Below are 13988 nucleotides of genomic sequence, written 5' to 3'. Positions count from 1 at the left end.
TAATTTAGAGTATTTCATCATAATTGTATATTTTGTTATTAATATTAAGGTTATAATCATTTACTACTTACCATTTTTTTATCAGTAGCACCGAGAATATACACTTTTTTTCTAATTTCCTTTAATTATGACATTAACTACTTTTATCTGTTTAATTAAATAAAAGCCTTAACATATTTTAATTTTTTTAATACTTAAAAGTATTGATTATACTTGAAGGTAATCGTGCAAACTGCCGCCAAAAACCCTTGCCCCCCCTCCCATCACCAACCGCTTACCTGCCTTCGACACCACCCCCCCTCCGTCATACGAGTACATCTTAAGATCTGGCGACTTCTAGCGACTTTTGAACTTCCGTTTAGCGACATTTGCTCGTGATGAATTGGCAACACTGCCGCCATCCGCGCCGCCAGCCGCCAGTTCATTCCCGTGTCCACTTCGTTTGTGCGTAATTTGACGTTTGGCGAAAATTTTATTCGCTAGAACCGCTCTAATTTTTATTAAAAACTGTTATTCGTACAGTGTGATTCTCTAACTCTCCCTTTAATTGTTTTCTTAAGTTTTTACGGTGAATAATTAGCTTAAAATCGATAATTAAATTTTGGTTCTGTCCAAATTTAAAATGGCTGCCAAACGTATGTCAAACGTTTTCAGTTATTCCGAAGACACCTCTTGTTCAGAATTCGAAATATCCGCAAATCGTAATATTTTAAGCGGGAATAAAAGAGTTCGGCAACAGTCTTCGGTACGCGCGAGAAACAGTAAGGTACGTAGATTGCAACACATGTTGTCATCGTGTGACGAAAACGTTCGCGTCAATCGAGAGAATTACGCCCATGACGGCGCCGACACCCGATACAAGAAGCAAGCTTGCAACTCTAGAAACGCCGTCCTGGCCCGCGAGAACCGGCTCAAGAAGAAACTTTATCTCGACGGCCTCGAGGGACAGATGACGTCTCTCAAGACGGAGAACAGGAAAATGAAGATCACTCTGGGAACGCAATCGAGCTACATAACAGATTTGGAATCCGAGTTGAATTACTTGCGGAATGTTCTAGCGAACTCTAAAGAGATCGGCATGCTCGTCAAGGCTGTGCACTTCAATACTGGACTTCCGGTGGGCTCGTCGCTTCACGACGATAAGTCTTCCGGCAGACGTGAGCTAAACATTCCTACCAGAAAGTTCCCCTCCGCTCGTAAAACGGCTTGGCCGTACGAGAATATATCTGGCAGAGTCACACCGGATAACGGATACATTCCGACGCCTCCCACATCTATTTCGTCCACATCCCCGGCGTACGAAGGCACCGACAGTCCTCTATCTCCATTCAACATCGATGTCACTTCGTGTTTTTCCGACGACGATTTGCCCATTGCGTTGAACGACGTCGCTCTGGCTTCCCACCTGTCCGTGGATGAAATTATGAGCCAACCTCTACCGGTGATAGAAGAACTTTCGGAGAATAACAACACGGAGAATGCATTTATGGACCACACGTATTCTTCCAAGTTGTCGACCGAAGTGGCGGGTCCCTCGAACTTCGGCGTGTGTTTACACATCTCCAACAAAAGGGTTTCTCTGGAGTTTTGCTCCAAATGCAACTCCGACGCCATCGCCAACTGGGATTCCGTCACCTGCTGAAGGAAACATCTCGCTCCATGGACTGAACACTGCGGACGCGTCATAGCGAGAAGAAGAAACGAGTGTAAATAACAAACAGTAAATTGTCCGTATCGACTATTTATTCCATTTTATTTTAGTTCGTATATTTTACAAATGAAAATGCATTTTGAGTGTTGAATATCAAAGACCGATCTGATCGCTTTGCATCGCAATTATGTTGCCCGGACAATCTGAAATAATTGGACATTAGTATTTATAATAAATTATTGTCTGCACATATATACCGACTTGCTTTGAGAAAAGCCTCTAATACTGTACTACTAATTTTAAAATTATCTGGATTTTTTCTGTTGATTTCCTCAATCTCGGGAGCTAAACTTGTGTGAACTTGGTATTATTTTATTGAATAATTTCAGGACCCCCGGAGGCGGCTTCCGCACACTCGGGTTCTTCCTGACACAAGGTGGAGTAAACTCATTTTGATAAAAGTGTCGCATTTTAACTCTCGCGTTCTAGCTGCGCATAGTTATTTATTGATCATTTTTAGAATAAGTCTTAGTACTAGTTTGTTCTTTTTAATGTTGTTAAAGTAATAATTCAATGCTAATTGTTTATAATAGATGTTAAATTGCGACACTTAATTTTGAAGTATTTTGTATTCCTACACTTGGTGTTTGATGAAGATGATTTGCTTTCAGTGAAGTGGCGAGGGGTGTCGGAGAGATGTCCTCTTATTCCTCGCTTCTTGAGGCTAAGTATAATGTATCACCATTCTACTTTACTCTCCCAACTGCATTGTCAATCTTTTAACCTTAATTAAAATTTGTTACCATTTATAACATCTAAGTTTTATTAGGTTTATAAGGAAAAAAATGTAACTCGATTAAGCTTCGTAAATAAACTTCTGTATTTGAAATGCGTAATTTATTTATCCCCTTGACAAACGAAGAAATACTATACACTGATTTATGTTTCAGCTGTCGGAGACTTGTCTGCAGTGACTCGACGGATCTGAAAGGAGTTCTGCAGAACGCAGCGGCATGAACCGAGTAATAGTCCATACCGGTCCAATGTCATAGGTACTTCAGTAGATAATATGGGGAGAAATCTACCCGACTTTTTCTCTCAGGCTCTTAATTCGATATAAGACATTGATAGTAGATCCTTTGAATAAATCATTTTATTATAATTGTTGGTTAGCACGGAAGCGACACTGGAACTACAAAATTGCTCCTAAGGTATATCGCACACGGAAACCTTTTTAAAACCGGTTTAAAGAAATAATGGCACCTGGCATTGTTACAAACGCTGGTTGGTTTTAGCAAATTGTAATTTTCTATTTGTATTTATTTGGTTTGCAGGCTAGGAAATGAATCAAGTCAAGTTCCAGGTTGTTCCATACTGTGTATTTACCAAAAGTGAGTAAATAATTTAATTTTATTGTACATATTTCCAATCCTCTTGAGCTTTGATCAATAAAAATGTAAAATGTTATGTTTCTACTTGCTGATTTTTATACATATCTACCCTGAGAAATTAACTCAGAGATGCAACAACCTGGAATATAACTGACTAATTCTTGTATTGCGCCATAAATTGTATCTCCTTTGGAACCTTGAAACGTACACAAAAAGAAATGAGTATTATTTTATTTTAACATTTAGCAAAATTTTCCAACCAACAAAAATATAACCCCCAATTCACTTGTATAATGTTTGCTTAAAACATTCATTTTTATTTGCTTCATCAAATTTACAAAATGAAAAATAGGCATACTTCTTAGATGGATCTTATTACCATGGTATCGTTTTCTTAAGTAACTACATAATAAAATAGTATTTCTTAATTTTTCACTAAAATTTTTATCTGTCAAACATAAAATGGAATCGAAATCCCTTTGCACAATTTTATAAATATTTCTCTAATATCAGGAACTACTAATAAATATTATTTAACAACTTCAAATGTAAATTTTGTAGTTTTAGTTTTAAACCTAATTTTTTTTCCACATCCGCTACGTGAACGCGGATTTCACCAAGCCCCTCCAGAGACCATATCGCCAGCCAGCAGTCGCCTTCTATGTTAATCTTACATTCCTCAGTTCCGCCGAAGAAATATGAAAAGAGAGTTATTATTTACACAAGTCTTCTAATTAAATTATCCCCAGTTTTTAAATATCTCCCTGAACTTCAAGAATATACTGAAATTACAGGTGTGCTGCATACCAGAAAATAGGATTTCCACTCTTTTCTATTTTCCTTATTTTCGAAGATGTCATTTCCTTATGAAGTATTTTATTTTGAAGGTACAGTAAAAAAGTCATCTGAAATAACATTTTGAATAGATAACCACCTTTACAGCCGGTATCATCAATTTTTAAATATATATATATATATCATTTTTTCCTATTATATATTAAGTACTGGTTGTAAAGTATTTTCAATAAATATAGGTACCTTAACCATCCTCAAAAGTGGAAAATGATCACGTGACGCTAGAAGTTTTGTGAAATGTAATCAAATTTGATGTTTTCAACAGTTTAAAAGCACTGGGAATCAACAAAAAGTTCTTGAAATAATATTTACTGCCCTGTAGGAATGCAGATTTAGAAGAACGTAAGTAAAACCTGCATTGAATATAGATTTGTAGAAAGGAAAAATCAATAAAGAAAATTAAAATATGTTTGTGTTTTTATTATTTTAAGACCTTATATGCCCCGCCACACTGCTCCTCGCGCTGCTCATGCTCATGCTCCTCGCGCCGCCACCCTCTCGCGTGATGTTGCCCTCTCCGCCCACACACTGCTCTACTCGCGCAATTAATCGCGACGTTCCGCACTTGTCATTTGTCTTTCTACACAAACGATGAAACTGTGACAGCGTGCGCGCTATGCATTTTTAGTACAGCTAATTATATCAATGTATATTAAAATGGAATGTTTTTATGTTTTTTTAAATCCTTTTTTAAATACTAATAAAATAAAAAGTACCTTATAATCTTTTACATAATATTTTCTTTTCTCTTTCATATATTACACAAAAATATTATCCCCGTCTATTATAGGAGCAAAAATTCATAAACATTTCTTATACGAACAGGGCATGCTTTTGTAGAATTTTTTGTTTACTATTTTTATTGTTAATATATGTATTTCATTGCTATGTAATTATCCTTTATTTTTTTAGTATTCTGTTTTACCTCTTGTGTATTTTGTAAAAAAAACAAATAAAAAAATGGCATACAAAGAAATATACATCATCAAAAAATGACGCGTGCGTCTTGTGTGAGCGCTCTATGTGTACTGCGACCACGCGATTATGTGGCCACTCACTCGCGCTCATATTGCCGGTCCTTTGACTCGCGCTCAAAAAACCGACAAAATAGGGAGCGGTGGGCACGACAAGGAGCATGACGTGCGGCATGAGGAGTAATGTTGCCACACTGCGTCTCTGCCTCCTTTCCTCGCTACTTCCCATGCCACTCGTCGAGTGTGTGGCAGGCCCAATACAACTACCGCACATGAAGGCCCTGGCTAAATTTTGTTGTTCACGATTTATTGTCAATATTTTATTGAAGATTTGTCTGGCTGTCTGTAAGATAAGCACGAAATGAATATTTGAACTTTTCTATTTACATTTTATAAGACCACTTTAATTTACACTTATACCTCAACTGTTTTCTTAGTTCTGAAGATTATATAATAATCCATTGATGTATGACTAGATTAATATTGTTCATAAACAAGAAAATGTCATACTATGAGGTGAAAAAACTTTTTGATATTAAAAATATGCATATTTTAAATTTGAGTCTGTTTATTTTAAAGTAAAACCAGAGATCGCTTTTCGAGGCTCTTAAGTATTCTTACCCTATGAACATTTTATTTCTTGGCCATTTTAATAATTATTAAAAATCCTCCAAAAGAAAATTGGGTGAAGATTAATCGGCTAATGAAATACATAATATGTACTATTATGCACTACCATCTTTCAGCACAAATATGCCAAGGCTACCAGATTACAGAGAACTCTTTTGGGCAGTTTCTCTTGTTCAGCAACGAGCAATGTTTCCTTGTGCGTGCGTGGGCACCGCCGAGGAGACTTCAATCCTCTGACGCAGTTTGTGTGGGCAAACAGCCTGGGCTGGTATCCAGAACGCTCTCTCTAATTTATATACTAATTATGCGCTAACAAAGGATTCTCGATGCTTGTGAGAGCATTCAGAATCGCACCCCTGGTTGTAGGTACTGGATAGTGTGATCGCCTGCCATTAAATAAGTCCAAATGATTGCAATTCATTTACATTTATTGGGACACAATGAGGAACTTCAGCCCTACGGGAAATTGGATACAAAAAATGTTTTCTTGTGCGCGGTAAAAATTAGAGCATTAAATTGTACTGCAAAGTTTCTTGAAAATATACAAAAAAAAAAATATATATTTTAATAAAAACGCACTACTTTAATTGATGTCACTGGTTCATGTGAACCAACCAATGATGCGAGTGTTGGGAAGGATATCCGGTTGGTTTACCATCAACGAACCGATGGGAAGAACTAACAGGGAACAACCTCTGATGTTAGCTCTGTAAAAAAAAAAAAATTTAGTTCAGTTTAATAGTCTTCACAAAGAAAAAAGACACTGAACTTCCTCATTGCTCAAAATGGTGCCACAAATATTGATTTTCGGTCAAAATTCAGGATTTGTTAACTCTTAAAAGACTGTGGTAAATAATCCCTTTGCGCGCGGTGATGTAACATCGTGTTACCACTAGCAAAAGACAGACTATTCTAAAGCTCAGACATTTGGAAAAAAAAAACATGGAGACATACAGTTTTATAATTCCTTTTCCATAATTTATTAAAATAAACATATGATATAGCCCTTTAAATAAAAAAATCATAAATTCGCCGCTCACGATTCACGCGGGCGTCCCCCAACAACCGACTGAAATTGTTTCACATAACACCGGCTACAGAACAGCATCTCTGTCTTCCTTGTTATGTGTTCTATCTTCGTGCTCTCTCTAATACAGATGTATTACTATATTTGCGGACATTATTCTTCGGGTAGCAAGGTTGAATATTTTTTGTATTAAAACCCTCCAAAGTTATACAAATTTTACTTTTGAAATCCGGTGTGAAAATGTCCCAAGATAATAAAAAACACGACTTCATCATCTAAAAAATAAGAGAGATATATCAAATCCTGTATCGTATGTCGACTAGTGTGACATCACAGCCACACAAGAGTTAAGCATGCGAAGCTGAGACAAGCATTATCAACAAGGTGCTGCATTGGTTTGGAAATGGGTGAAAGGAAGACAAAAGATTTACAATGCAAATGTTAATGGATGTCGAAAATAAGAAAGACATGGCTTTACCAAATCCAATAAATACTTGTGGGTGGACATGTTGAAAGTCAGAATTATCGGTGTGAGAAGATGTACAAATGTAGAGGAAGTGAGATCTGTATGCAGACAAGGAAGTGGCGTTCTATTGCAAATTTTTGGTCTGGCTGTAAAGCAGTAGACAACAGAGGTATCACAATCCTATTACCCTAAAAAATGACATTATATAAGGGGCAAACAGTTTCTTCATCCCTGTTAAAATATTTGTTGAGCATTATAAAATCTACAGTGATTTCAATTCACATACAAACATTTAAACCATGGAATTATAATAGTCATCATATGATTTGAACATACATAAGTACCTACTTAAAATATTTCTGAATGAAATGGCAAAAAATAAGACATTTTAAATCGGAAAAATGAAACATTCATAGGCAACTGCTTCAATCATTTATAGTTGAAATCAAAAGCGATAATATTTTTAATCTAATTGATAACATTATGAAAAAGCCATTGGCTGATGTTCACAGCTCCAAAAAAGAGACCACCCCCAACAATCCCTCAAAGGTAACCCCGCACAACTGGCATACTTACGAATTTGTCTAGATAGATCACTCGAGAATAACCTATAGCATCGAGAGTGAGACGTAAAGAGCGTTTAAGACAAGCGTATATTCGGAATTCTTATATATAAACATACGAAACTTTGGTAAATTTTTTAATATGTAAGTGATTCATCTCTCATTTGTTACAAAATGCTTTTTCTGTGCCTAATAATATTTATTATTTTATAATTAACTATTTCAATCGATACGTAAATGTATAACTGAGAAATACCAAATATCCTTAACCCAGTATTTATACTTAAAGAGATACTAACTGACCCGACAGACGTTGTCCTGCCCGAACGTTGGCAGAATACTTTTCATTGATAAGTAGGTACCTAGGTACTTGTTTGTGATTGAATTCCAAAACTAAAAATTGTTAATATTGAATTCAAGTAGGTACCTAGGTACTTGTTTATGGTTAAATTCCAAAACATAAAATATATATTTTTTAAAATATGGAATTCTTTTTGCATGTGTCAAACTCGGATTATCTCACCACCAAAGGGGGTGTACTTATGTAAGAATAAGATTTTTTTAAATGTATTGAATTTAATATTATTTTAGTGTTACCAAAAATCCAATAAAAAGAAATAAATGGATAAAAATTATATGGAATTTAAGGAAAGAATCTGATTGAGATCCACAAAAAACAAATGCTGTTTGTAAACATTCAAAAACAAACTTTTTTTATACCAAAAAAAAAACATCTTTCCATTTTTTTGCAAATGCATTCTCCTCAAATGCAACCCTGGTAGATCGATGAATAAAACATTTATGCCCCTAACTTCTTTTTCACATATTCGATTAAAGATTTTAATATCTTAAAGATAGATATAGAATATTTCTCTGAAAACCGCACGTAAATCGGTTAATTATGGATAACTTATATAGCGCCATTTTCGTAATAAAATACCTCAAGGGCGCTTTACATGGTGATTCTATTGTTAAGTTAATTTAATTGAAGCTTTTAAATTTGTAATTTAATTAAAATAATTTATTTTGTTGTCACGTGCTACGGATGTATTCAAATGATTTAGAGAACAAGTGGGTTTTAAGTTTTTTCCGGAACATCACTTCACTTTCACAGCCTCGCACCTCTGCTGGGAGAGCATTCCATGCCATAGGGCCTGCGACCGCAAATGCGCGTTCACCAAATTTAGTGCGCTGTTTGCGTAGAGGTATAATAACTTTTCCTCTCGCCGTAGACGTAGCTGATCTAAGCGTGAGACGCCTGTCAGCTAGTTCATCTGGAATGCATAGTTCCCTTAGATATTCCGGAGCCGAGTTGTGCAGTGACTTATACATAAGCCAACAGAGTTTGTATTCGACCCTCTGTGGAAAACGTAGCCAGTGTAGTTCCCGAAGTAGTGGAGTGATATGACTGAACTTAGAGATTCCGAAAATAAGTCTCGCTGCAGCATTCAATACAGATTGTAGGCAAGTCATTTTGTTCATTGGTAGACCTGCATAGATACCATTACAATAATCGACTCTAGACACTACAAACGCATTTATTAATTGACGGGCGGCATTAACCGGCAAATTTTTGCGTATGCATTTAATTTGTCTCAGCTGGTAGAAGCATAAACTTATCGTTCTACTAATTTGAGCGTCAAGAGATAGGTCAGAATTGAGTAAAACTCCCAGGTGGGTAAAGCGGTACTCCCTACATTAGGTAGAGCCGTATCCTGGATCAAATTCTGTCGTCTGGCTGAAGCCACCCACAGTTGTTCAGTTTTTGATGGGTTTAATGTTAGTCTTAAGCTGTTTAGGAGGAATACGGTGACATCACACGTACAGAGGAATTATATATATAAAGATTAAAGATATTAGATGCAATGTGTACTAGCTACACATCACCGGGAAGGGAGAGTTAATAAATAAGTGATGCCTCTATTATCTAAAACTTTATTTAGAAAGAGTCAATATAGTACATTAGACATATACAATGCATAATTATTTACATAATAATGGTTAAAACATTATTCTTTATTAGTTAAAGCATACATTAACACCTTTCAAATTATAATTACATAAGTGAGGGCAAGTTCAATATTACTAACATGACTGGTTAAAAATAAAAATAATAATATTGAAGAGTAATTAATACGTACTTAATTTTTCTTAAATTATAATTTAATCCACGCAAAATTAATTTAGAATTTTGCGTTAATTGGTTTTAGAGAAGTAGTATAGTTTATAGGCACTTAATGAAGAAGCACTTTTGCTCAGAATTCAAGTTAAATATTTCATCTGAAAAACTCTTATATTTACATAATACAGTAAAAATAATAAACATTAAATTAGTTTATCATCTTAAAACATTAAATTTGTAAAATATAAAAATCTAGTGTTGTAATCAAAATATGGTAGAAATAAATACATAATGTAAGTATACAAATATTAATTCTGTTAATAAAGCGAACAGTATAAAAATATACAATATATTATACATTTATGTATTTTAATAGTTCGGAAGGAAAGCGACACTATGTATCAAAATTCCCAATTAATATTTTATTGTAAAAATGTATAAAAGGCACAATTTTGCTAAATTCGAGCAGGAAATTTTGAACCATGTCAAAATTTACATTTGTTTCGATTGACTTTTGAAATATGTAAATACCATTTGCATAAATATGAAATAAATTATCAATGCAATGTTCATTGAAAATATAGGGGTCAAAACATTTCATTTATAAAACAGTTATGCAGTGCATGAGATGTTATTAAAACAACGTAGTATTGACAAACTTATAAAATAGGTGTTACAAAGGTCAGCCATGCATTATATTTGAATAAATAAGTCATTAAAATAATTATTACAGAGTCTAAAAATTACACATAGGTACATAATACAAGACCGTGTGATTTAATCGAACTAACGCTTGTGGATTGAATCCTAATTTAGAGAAGGCCATTCCAATAAACATCTAAATTGGTTTAAACAATATATCGACATCTTCGATGGCTAAAGACCACAAGACATAACAGGTAAACAAATTTGAATATTCGCACAAATCATAGATTTACAAATTATACTGTAAATGATGATCCAAATTGACATAAATACTTAACATTTTTTTATAGCACCAAAACTAAGTATGTATTCCAATCCGTGTAATAAAACAAATAAGATTGAAGTTATTTTAAGCCACATTTCATTTGCTTTGTATTTCATAACCTAATTTTGTAAAATTCAATGAAAATCATTACAACTATGTGAGTCACATAATAATATAAATAAATTCCATGTAAAATAATGTTAATTTGAAAATCAGTAGTCAGTTTATCGATCTAATAAAACTAATACATAAATACATCGTAATATTTAGATAGAGTTACAAAACATTCATAATTGTTGCGATAGAATCACCCTTACAAAACTCATTCAAATCTCTAAACTGTTAAATACATATAAAACCTACTTGGTGAATAATGTTCGAAATGGTTTTTTTTATTGTGTTTAAATTTTCATTAACTTATTTTAAACAGAAAACTGGGATTCAATATTACGAATTTGAAGCTTTGCTTTGGGTGCAATTTAGAGGGAAAATATTTGGACATTAATCGTCAACATAACCAACAACAATAATAATATTAATGAGTACGTTTTCATCACACCCATCCTCCCGTTAGTTTGTGGAAAAGTTCTTCATCTAACTGTTGGTTGGTGTCCTTCGCTCTCATTGACAGGAAGATGTAACCGCCGATGAACTCGTGGAACACTTTACAGTCGGCCGACTGACAAGAAAATATGATGCTTCCTTCCTCAAATTGCACCATCATGTGTTTTATTTCCCAATTTACGTTCCATGCCTAAAATGAAAAAGTTTTCAAATCAATCAACAAGGATATAAAATAAATAAAACAACTTTATACTATTATTATACTACTATTATATTTATTATTATTTTTAAAATATAAACTTTATATAAAAGGATAGTCCGCCCTGAAACAGAATCAATGTGACCCGATCCTTATTTATAAGAAGATAAAGACCATAGAATTATAATAGTCCAGAAACCGAGTACGCGCATCAAACTAAAGCCGAATAACCTACTCATAATAAGTAGTTTTACGTTTTGACCATTTAGTTACTCTGTAGACATCGCTTAGTATGCAACTGCCAATTTAAATTCAATTATGCCATGTTGTATCGTTTGTAAGTATCCAGTCAGTAAAATACTTTTTGTGGCAAAACATAACATTAAATAACATGAAATTATCTTATTTTTGTGTTATGATAATATATTGTTCGCGGTCTGGCAAAATTACGCGGCCACTTAACGCATGCGTGCAGGCGGGATGTTGTGCATTGACACAGAGCGGTGTATACAAACTTGGTTCTACGTGACTTCTGGTATATTATAGTTCTATGATAAGGACACACTAAAAACTTCAATAATGTGAGACCAATTAATTAGATTCAATACGAATTTGACATGAAAATAAAATAATATAGCATGTAACATGCCTAGTATAACTTTTAAAAATTTGATGTCCTAGATAAATAGGAATATGTATTTAGAAGATTTTTGTAATGAAGAATGAGTTGGATTTTAGTACCTTGATTGCAGGCTAATACATATGTAAAGGAATTTATAAAAGAGATTGTCACCGTGCAAGTTAAATATTTCAAAACAATAATTGTGGAATTTGTAGTCGTCAGATAAATAAGTGAAATTAATGTCCCGATTAAAAGATTATCATATCCTAATGAGGAACTTCAGCCCTACAGGAAATTGGATACAAAAAATGTTTTCTTACGCGGGGTAAAAATTAGAGCATTAAATTGTAAAACAAAGTTTTTTGAAAATGTACAAAAAATAATAAAAAATATTTTGATAAAAACGCACTACTTTAAATGACATCACTGGTTCATGTGAATAAACCTATGATCTGAGAGCTATGGAAGATTTCCGGTCTGCTTGTCGCTTCTGGACCAATAGGAAGAACTGAATGAGAATAAGCGGAAATGAACCTCTGACGTTACACGCGGAGTTATTTCAGAAATACAAAACTTTGAAAAATCGTAGCGCCGATAATACGATATATAAAAATTTAAAAAAATAATTTTTGACTTAGTTTAACAGTCTATTAACAAATTAATTTTTTTTTTAAATCCTCTGAATTTCCTCATTGGTATTCAAACTAGACAGGACACAAAATTTTTTTGTAGAATAATTACGTAGATTTTTTGAAGAATAGCCATTATTAACTTAAATTTTTGACTTAAATTTAAGTCTTTTAACAAATAAAAAATTCAAAAAAAACCACTGAACTTCCTCATTTCCTAAATCCTATAGCCAGGTTTGTCATCACAAATGAATAATGGTGATATCTTTAACAAAACCTACCTTCATTGTACTAAACCTCCAGGTCTTAAGGTGGTCTCCGGTGTTGATGTCGAGCTTCATGATCCGGTTGTGCGCCACTCCCAGGAGTTCCTCCTTCCGGTGCCCCATGAACTTCACCACAAACAGAGTGAGGCCGTGCTCCGGAAGGTTCTGCCAAGCGCGGATGTACTGCAGTTTGGCCTCCATGGCTGACAGTTCCTTGACGTTGGCGTGGTTCTCCAAGATGCGTTGGGTCGCCTGGAAGATAATAATTACATGTAACCAACTACATCAAAAACTAGTTTCCATGTTTGTCAATAACCAACTTTTGCAGTGGGCAGTCATAGTAAACATTTAGTATTTTATACGTCTCTATCATGTCCCCTCTCTTCCATCGTTCCTCTGATGATGTAAGTCCTGGTGCTTTAAATCTAACGTGGTGGGGCATCCTTTTGAACAATTTGGTGATTTTCATAGCACATCTTAGTGTCTTTAATAAAGTAATGTCTATAATGAAGTAGGGAAACTTTACTATTGATATTAATATTGGATATTTATCCATAGAGTAAACATAAAATTTGTTTAAACAGAACTCTGTGCATAAAATAAGTTTAGCTAATGCATTATATTATGTTCGTTTGTTTATTATTTATGTATTTATATATATTTATTATAGCCATCTTTTAGTCTTTTCTTTCATTTTAATAAAAATAAATTGACATGTAAATATTCATCATCATCTTCATCATCATCATTCCCTTCCAGCACCTAATGGTGCATAGGGCACTGCATTGGTACCCAATCGCAGCGCAACTTGATAATTTTTGTTAGAAGAAGGTAATATGATCAGTCTTACGCTTCAGGTGCCATTCCAGAAACTATGAAATATTCTTGTGTAAAAACACTTTTTTAAATAAATATTTAATGTCAATCATGTAAGAATTCGAACCCGAGACCTCCTGCATGGTAGGCAAATGCGCTGACCACTACGCCACAAGGCCGACAGTGAAATGAAATCATATTAAAATGCAATTTGTCTCGTTAAAAACAGGATTTTTACCCTTG

General features: G+C 34.1%; 2 protein-coding genes across 3 annotated transcripts in view; one reads left to right on the top strand and one right to left on the bottom strand.

Moving 5' to 3' along the window:
• The first annotated feature begins 418 nt into the window (after nt 1-418).
• On the top strand, nt 419-3595 carry LOC148273356 (uncharacterized). 2 transcript variants are annotated; one of them, XR_015824599.1, is made up of 3 exons: nt 419-766; nt 2041-2087; nt 2323-3261. XR_015824599.1 is itself a non-coding variant. In XM_088238824.1 (3 exons), exon 1 carries the CDS (start codon nt 623-625, stop codon nt 1640-1642), a length of 1020 nt encoding a protein of 339 aa, XP_088094950.1. In that variant the 5' UTR covers nt 419-622; the 3' UTR covers nt 1643-2087; nt 2323-2386; nt 2602-3595. The 2 variants fall into 2 exon arrangements, 1 of the variants encoding a protein (XP_088094950.1); XM_088238824.1 differs by having other exon boundaries at nt 419-2087; nt 2323-2386; nt 2602-3595.
• A 5877-nt stretch (nt 3596-9472) lies between these two features.
• Nucleotides 9473-13988, bottom strand: part of LOC148273353 (unc-112-related protein-like) — a 155596-nt gene continuing 151080 nt past the window's right edge. The window contains exons 9-10 of the mRNA XM_088238820.1: nt 12945-13181; nt 9473-11403 (exon numbers count right to left, since the gene is read on the bottom strand). Coding sequence (XP_088094946.1) covers nt 11203-11403; nt 12945-13181 — 438 coding nt within the window. The 3' untranslated portion in view covers nt 9473-11202. The remainder of the gene's footprint in view (nt 11404-12944; nt 13182-13988) is intronic.

The sequence above is a fragment of the Micrasema longulum genome, unplaced genomic scaffold (assembly GCF_059751315.1).
Source record: "Micrasema longulum isolate JH-2025_06_02 unplaced genomic scaffold, ASM5975131v1 h1tg001972l, whole genome shotgun sequence".
Lineage (NCBI taxonomy): Eukaryota > Metazoa > Arthropoda > Insecta > Trichoptera > Brachycentridae > Micrasema > Micrasema longulum.
This window is presented reverse-complemented; position numbering and strand designations above follow the sequence as displayed.

Excerpts from the sequence above, each read along its gene's own strand:
- LOC148273356 (XM_088238824.1), top strand. The coding sequence starts at position 623 with ATGGCTGCCAAACGTATGTCAAACGTTTTCAGTTATTCCGAAGACACC.